Below are 7183 nucleotides of genomic sequence, written 5' to 3'. Positions count from 1 at the left end.
CACCCCAGGGCTTTTTCAGGCTCTGCTTGTTCTCTGGGCTTGGATCAGTCTGATAAATGCCACCGGCGACTGCAATGTGATAGGGATCCCTCTGGAATAGGGCTGGCATCAGGGCTGTGCCTTTGAATCTGCCCCTCGAAAGCTGAATGGCAAAGGCGCTGGGACCCAGTCCCTCTAAAGACAAGGCCTCGCGGGAGGGAGATGAAGACCTTTCTCCAGCAGCAAGAGGCAAGAGTCCTACCCCGCTGACCAGGAGCAGACACCCTCAGCTTTGCTAACAGCTCAGCTCTCCGCCTCCTGTAGCGCCGAGCCAGCTGGATCCCTTCCCTCCCTCGGCCGGCGGACAACTCGAGAAGCAGCGAGCAAGTCCCCGCATGGTGCCCTGGTAGGCAAGCCGGCAGCCGCCCCCCTGGCAACAGATGCCCGCATCCCCGCGACATGGAAAAAGCCAACCCAGTCTGTCTTTGTACCTTATTTATTCATGAAGTGTGAGGTAACGAAGAAAGTGCTAAATCCGACCACAGTGTTAACTCTAACGCTTCTCAGTAGGTCAGTTGGGAGCCGGGCAGCCGAACACCACTGCTGCGGCCCTACATGCTTCAGCCGCGGAGCGGACCCCAAGGACAGCCCTGCCTCTTGTCCTCCTCTCCCCCCTGGCTCTTAAACCTCGTGCCCAGGCAAGAGTTCGCTCAGCCCCTTCTCACGAGCACAGGGCTTCATCTGGGATCTTAAACACCTCCTTAGGTATTGAGTTGGGGTTTTTTTTAGAAGAGAGAAGGAGTGATACTTGAAGGCTGAAAAATGCAGGGGGTTTCTCCCCTCCACTCTTTCAGTGAAGAGGAAAAACCCTTGCACTTGTTATCTGTGTTGCGTGAAGAGCCAGGACCCAGACACAGCGAGCTCCAAAGGGCAAGCAGAACGGCCCATCCTCCATGATGTCCCCGAAAGTGCAGCAGGAATGACGACCCATGCCCCCCGACAGAAGGGAACCACCCCACCCGCCCCCAGAACAAAGGCTTATAAAAAAAAAAAAAAAAAAGACAAATCTTTAACAATACTTCTCCAAAAAGTGGTACAAAAATACAGTATAAAAATGTCCTCCAGTATAAGACTCAGGCAGTTACAGCAGCAGGATCTAGAACACAAAAAAAAAAAAAATCCCAAACAAGCTACTGTGTAAAGTGGTAAGAAAGTGAGGTATAGTCCATCCAAGCTGGTCTCGGGGCTTCTCCAGTGTTGGGAGCTCAACTCTCCCTCTCTGGGGAGGGACAAGAGGATATTTAAGAACAACCCTGGACTAAAAGCATTCCCCATCTGTCGCCACGTAAATACAGAGATGGACCCAAACCAAGGCACTGGATCGGAGCGCCCCTTGGATTCAGGATCCAAGTACCCTGACGTAGGGATTAGGGACTCAAAGGCTTGGCAGGCCCCGTTAGGAATATGGCCTTGGGTGCCAACGATGCCGAGGAGGATACTGGGCATTGTGGGGCAATGGCTGGATAGTTGGCGACAGCTCACAGGAAGAGAGGCTGGGCGGTCAAGTGGAAGGAGATGGTCCGTGGACCGGGCTAAAGCACGACCCGTGTATCTGCTGCTCAGCTCCGCCATCCAAGAACGTGCGGGAGAGCGAAAGTGAATCCGTCCCGCCAGCTGGATTCTTGCAGGAACAGGTCACGCTCCAGCCACCTCGTGGTGGGGGACCTGAAGTTTCGAGAAGGAGCCTCTGTTCTCAAGTGCCCGTCTTGGGGTAGGTGAGGCCTGATGTTCAGAGGAGCTGAAGCAGCCCCTGTGGACTCCCATCAGGGGCTGGGAAAGCCCAGAACCTCTAGGAGTCAGGACACAGGTGCCTCAAGATGGGCACCCCAAAAAATACACGGCCCGTTTCAGGGTTGTACAAGCTCCAGAACCTGCCACATCCAGCGACAACAAGCCCAGCATCCCCCAAGGCAGAGCCCTGGCCCGGCTCCACAGCTAGCAACTCCCCGCCCTGTCCTGGGGGGAGCCCGAGACCACGCTCGGATGAGGGAGATGCAGGGGAGGGAACCTGTCCTTCCAGCATCCTAGAATGCCAGCCATATTTGTGTGCACCGGCTGCAGTGCATTCTGGGATCTGTAGTTCAGGGGGTTCCCGATAACCCAAAAAAACAAAGATGTGCAAAATCGGTATTGGACAAAAGGCGTCGAGTCTTTTTGGTAGCTAGTGCCCCTCGAGCTGGGAGATGCGCTTCAGCAGCTGCTGTTGCCTCGCTTTCAGCTGCCTCTTCTCTGCGGCCAGCCTCCGCTCGGCGCTCACCAGCGACTGCAGGTACTCCGAGGCCTTGCTCAGGATCACCACTTTGGGGGTCTTGGGACAGTTCGCCAGCCCGGGGACCTGGTCCCTCAGGGCCAGGAAGCGCGAGCGGAGATCGTTGCGCCTCTTCCGTTCCAAGTAGTTATGGTTTTTCCGCTTGGCCATGTCCTCGCTGTCAGAGTTCGGGGCACTGCTGCTGGTTTTCAGCAGGCAGGGCTCAGGCGATGAGCTCTCCGAGCTCTCCACGGCTTCCTCCGGGGAGCTCACAGGCTCCACCTTGATGTCCTTCTCCGCCTCCTCCTGGGAGCAGGGGTCTGGCGGGGAGCGGGCGGCGTAGTTGTGCTGCTGCTGATGGATGGAGATGTGGAAGTGTTTCATGCAGGGGTCCAGGGGGTCTGCCCGCACAGTGATGGTGACTGGCTTCCTCAGGCTGAGCGACTGCCTCTTCTCCACTGTCACCACGTCGATCTCCTCGCCTTCTGTTCAAAACAGACACAAGCAAAACCACCTGTCACTCGGGGACCGCTTCACCATGCCTCCCAGCCAGCCTCTGCCTTGCACTCTTAGAGCAGCACAACCAAGTGCCCCCAACACGGCCGTCGCACGTTGCTGGTATAAGGATCTCCAGGCCGTCCGTGTGTCTGGCCACCCAGATGGCTCAGATCCGTCTGTCATGCACCTATCCCAAGGCATCACACAGCCCAATTCTGCAGCAGCACGAGGGACTAGATGATTTCAATAGCTTTTCCCCACATCAACTAATCCCAGTCATAGGAATGGGATTTCTCTCCATTGCTTTCATGTTCCTGTGTCCCTGGAACGGGAGGGAGGGGGATTTACCGAGATTTCCCTTACCCACCCTGGGCAACTCCTGAAGAACAAAGGACCCACAGGCAAGACATTCCTGCACCCCCCGCCCCCACAGAAAGACGGGGAACAAGAGTGGCCTGGGACAGGCTTCAGCCATAAAGCTCTTCCCCCTGGTCGGCCCTTTTATGGCCCATTGGAATTGTAAATGAGGGATCTGTGGGCAGAGCTGCCCTTTGTTCCTGCTCACTGCAGCCTCCCACTTTACTGACTTGTTACTTTTTACAAGTTATAAATCCTATTCATGCCCCCACCCCGGTATTCTCTCCCCATTCAGCTACAGATTGCCAGAGACAGAGAAGGGGGACAGCCCTCCCATCACTCCCAGTGGGGGAGGGAGGAGAGAAAGGGGTCCCTTTAAAGGCATTCTGCCATCAGGTTCAATGAACCTCAAAGCCATCCAGCCATTTAACAGCCCTGCTCCCCCCGACCAACCCCTTCAACAAGTTCAGTCTGAAAGCAAAAGTCTTGAGGGAAAAGGTTATCGCAGCTGTGCACAAAGAGGAACCCACCGAACTCTTGAAAACCCCGCTCCAGCTGGAACGGCAGCTATTCTACTTTCACAACCAGACACTTCCCAGAGCCGCTCACCCTTTAATCAGCAGGTTATAAAGCCCAGCAGAAAGCCAGAACGCTGTGAGCTATGCTCTTCTAATACCGTGTTGCTCGAGGGACCCTTTTTTGCCCAATAAGACCTGCCTTAGTAAGGGATTTTGAACCCTCTCCATTTGAAAGGCTTGGAGACACTGCAGCCCAGAGCCATGCCCAGCTTCAGGCTTGCAAACAGTACGAGACCAGGTTGGCGGGCAGGGAAGCTGGCTTGTTCCCTACGCTTTGGGACTGCTTGTCAAGCTACTACATTAAGTCAAACTGTGACAGCGCAAAACAGAGGACCCAGGTCTCTCGAGTTAGCTTCCTGTCCCAGACACTGGCCATACCGTCTCCCATGGGCCCTTACTACCAGAAGTTAGGCTTCCCAGCTCATGCACTATTTGGTCCATTGATCCCCACCGTTTCTTGGCTCCAGCCTGACAACAAATCTTCAGCTGTCCTGGGTTTGATTGTTTTTGATCACACCCCCTTCCTTCCCCGTCAGTCCTCCCCCCTCAACTGCTGGCTCCAAGCCATTTCCTGGTTGCTTTGCATCCTGCAGTTTTCATGCTCTTTCTTTTGTCACAAACTTCCATTGTGCGGACAATAGTATCATTTCCTCATTAATAAAAGTCGGGCTGGCTGGGCCCCTCCTCCCAGGCAGGTTGCCATTGGCCGCTTCGGCAGCGCTTGGAATGTTGTTGTAGCTGATTTCTCCAGCCCTCATTGGCCGAGGCGGCCATCAGTCACCGAGGCCCCCTTCTTATTGTTTGCAATCTGTTGCTTTTTGTTCTGGGACCATGTGGCCAGCACGGTCCACTCCACCAGGGCCCGGGATTCACAGCAGGTAAAGTGCAGGTCAGCAAAGCAGCCAGATTAGGAGATGCGATCAATACATGTCTCCCTGCTGCTAATGGAGATTAAACATTTGCGAGCCTGAGCCCTGCTTACTAGCTCCTGGGTCTCTTAATGGAATTAAACCTCAGCCCTAAAAGGTACCTGTGTCCAGCCATACTCATCCCTACAATGAGTCATAAGCAATAGTTACTCATCACTGACTCATCTCAACAAGGCTCGTTAATAAGGTCGTGTGTGTGTGTGTGTGTGTGTGTGTGTGTGTGTGTGTGTGTGTGTGTGTGTGTGTGTGTGTGTGTGTGAGAGCACTTTTACTAACAACTCTCGCTGTTCAGGGGATGGGAATTCAAATCCCGTCTGGAATTTAGGTGCGTTGGTAACAGGCACGGCCACAGCCCTGCTTGGATTCCTTCTAAGTTAGGAGGCTTGGGATGATTGGAGAGAGGAGTGATTGGGGACGGTGTCTGCCATGCAGGTACAACTTGAAGTCCAGGATTTAAGAATTAAAAATGGCACATCTTAACTCCCCCCCACCCCCAGAGTTCAGGCTTTGATTTGCTCTTCCCCGGGTGGAAATATTTGTGCTCAGCACAGCAAGACACTGCTCTGCTCAAATCACTGTCAACTGCCTTCACGTTGGTGTATTAGCCATAGCAGCTTGGCTGTTACAAGGCAGGGGAGGCATCATCTCTTTGCAGTCAGAGCCCACTTAATAAATCTTAGCTGCCTAACTCAGGAGCTTCCACCCCACCCCAACAGGGGAGGTCCCCCCGGACAACTGCCTGTCACCTGCAGGGCCCAGGGGCCCTTTTGTCCTAGCGGTGGACGCTCCTCAGCCAGCTTCCAGCTGCAGATCAGAGGGGGCTGGTCCGATCAGCTGAAATCTGGGGGGGGGCGGGGGGGGCGCCATGGACGCAAAGCAAAAAAAAAAAAGAGCAGAAACATGGCTGCATTTGAAGGCTCTAGGCAGGGATTGGAGGTGTCAACTACCCCTTCCCGCAGAGAAAAGGAGCCCCGTCTGCCTGCGGGGAAAGAGGGGGGGTATCTGGGTCTCAGAGCTGCCCTGCATCCTCCGCAGAGATCTCCCACTGTCCCACCTCACCTCCCCTTTGTTCTGGCTCCTGGCACTACAGCCAGCCCCGCACCACAACAAAAGGCAGCTGCTTCCGGGGGGGACCGCAGCCCAGCACCATGCGTGGGTGATCCCGCATGGGTCCCCCCTGGGCTTCCCTAGGCGATGCCCCAGGGCCAGGCGCGCTGGCAGGCGGGCAGATCCCTTACCGGAGTCACTCTGGCTCTCAGATCCCGAGGAGGCGGGGATCTTGCTCTCGGCCAGGGGGCAAGGGAAGACGGCAGCGGGGTCCACGCACTCCGTGGCGGCGTGGCCAAAGCCCAGGTCCTGGGCGAAGGAGGGCTTGTGCGGGGCGAGCCTGGGCACCCCTGGCACGGAAAGTTTCTCGCTCCTGGCTTTCTCCAGCCGCTCGCGGGCCGAGAAGCCGCTCCACATGCAGTCCTGCAGGATGAAGGCGCTCAGGTTGGCGAAGATCTCGCCGGGCTCTTCCCCCGCCAGGCAGCAGCCGGGCAGCCAGTCCCCTCGCTCCCCCGCCGCGCCTGAGCAACAGGCTTTGTCCGCCGGGCCGCAGGCGGGCGACGTGGGGGGCGTGGGCACCAGCTCGAACTTCTTCCAGATGTCCTCGCTGGGCGCGGTGGAGCGGTAGAAGTCCTCCTCCGAGTCGTGGTCGTAGAAGTAATGCTGGTAGGAGTCGAGCTCCATCTCCGGGGAGGGGACGGGGACGGGGACCTGCAGGGTCCCAAGGGACAGCGTCAGCATCCGCCACCAGCATCCCTGGACCACCCCTCTGCGTGTCGCCCCCACCCCATCAGCTCGGATCCCGGCTGGGATCGGGGCATCCCCCTTGCAGATGATCGCTCCCGTAGGGGGGCACTTCCCCGTGCCCCCCAACACACACCCCTCCTCCTCCCCAGCCCCGGGGCCGGTCAGCTGCAGCGCATCGGCGCCGCCTCCAACTTTCCCCGGGTCCCCAAAGCGCAGCCCCTCGGGCCGGAGCCCGCCGGCCCCCGCCGTCACCTCCCCGCCGCGCCGCGCCGCGCTCGCCCGGCCCGGGCTGCATTGTTCCTCCACCCCCTTATATCGCGTCTGCAGCCGCTGGCCCCGCCCGAGCCCGGGGATGCTCCAATCCGAGTGCTCCTGATTTGCATACAGGGGGGGCATCCCCCCCACCAGTGCTGCTCCCCCCCGGGCAGCGCACAGAGCAGCAGGAGCCGGCGGGCTCGGAGCCGGGAGGGGGGTCATGCTGGGGGCCCTGGTGCAGCCCAGCACGCCGAGGGGCTTGGATCCGGAGCAGGTGCTTGGTACCCCCCGTCAGCACGCAGCGGGGAGCAGGCGCTGCTGCAGCCCATGTCGGACACCGATGGATGGAGACCCTAACCCCACGGGTTAGGGCAAGCTCCAGACCCCGACCCCTGCCATTGCCTCGGGCAGAGGAGAGGGGCCCATCCAGCGCTGGTGGAGCAGGCGCTGTGCCCTGCAACCAGGCTGCATCCAATTAGAGCGTG

General features: G+C 57.9%; 1 protein-coding gene across 2 annotated transcripts; it reads right to left on the bottom strand.

Annotated features, from left to right (window-relative positions):
• Window positions 1–459: 459 nt before the first annotated feature.
• MYCL (MYCL proto-oncogene, bHLH transcription factor) lies at window positions 460–6761 on the bottom strand. Of its 2 annotated transcripts, XM_019498883.2 has the most exons (3): window positions 6696–6761; window positions 5888–6407; window positions 460–2772 (listed from the first exon to the last, which is right to left on the bottom strand). In XM_019498883.2, exons 2-3 carry the CDS (start codon window positions 6378–6380, stop codon window positions 2201–2203), a joined length of 1065 nt encoding a protein of 354 aa, XP_019354428.1. In that variant the 5' UTR covers window positions 6381–6407; window positions 6696–6761; the 3' UTR covers window positions 460–2200. The 2 variants fall into 2 exon arrangements, with proteins under 2 accessions (XP_019354428.1, XP_019354427.1); XM_019498882.2 differs by lacking the exon at window positions 6696–6761 and having other exon boundaries at window positions 5888–6568.
• Between the last annotated feature and the right edge of the window lie 422 nt (window positions 6762–7183).

Source organism: Alligator mississippiensis, chromosome 6, assembly GCF_030867095.1.
Source record: "Alligator mississippiensis isolate rAllMis1 chromosome 6, rAllMis1, whole genome shotgun sequence".
Lineage (NCBI taxonomy): Eukaryota > Metazoa > Chordata > Crocodylia > Alligatoridae > Alligator > Alligator mississippiensis.
This window is presented reverse-complemented; position numbering and strand designations above follow the sequence as displayed.

Bases quoted from the DNA above. Each gene is read 5' to 3' on its own strand.
- MYCL (XM_019498882.2), bottom strand. From the start codon at position 6,437: ATGCTGACGCTGTCCCTTGGGACCCTGCAGGTCCCCGTCCCCGTCCCC. The intron at 2,773-5,887 runs GTAAGGGATCTG...TGTTTTGAACAG, and splicing joins TGAGAGCCAGAGTGACTCCG to AAGGCGAGGAGATCGACGTG.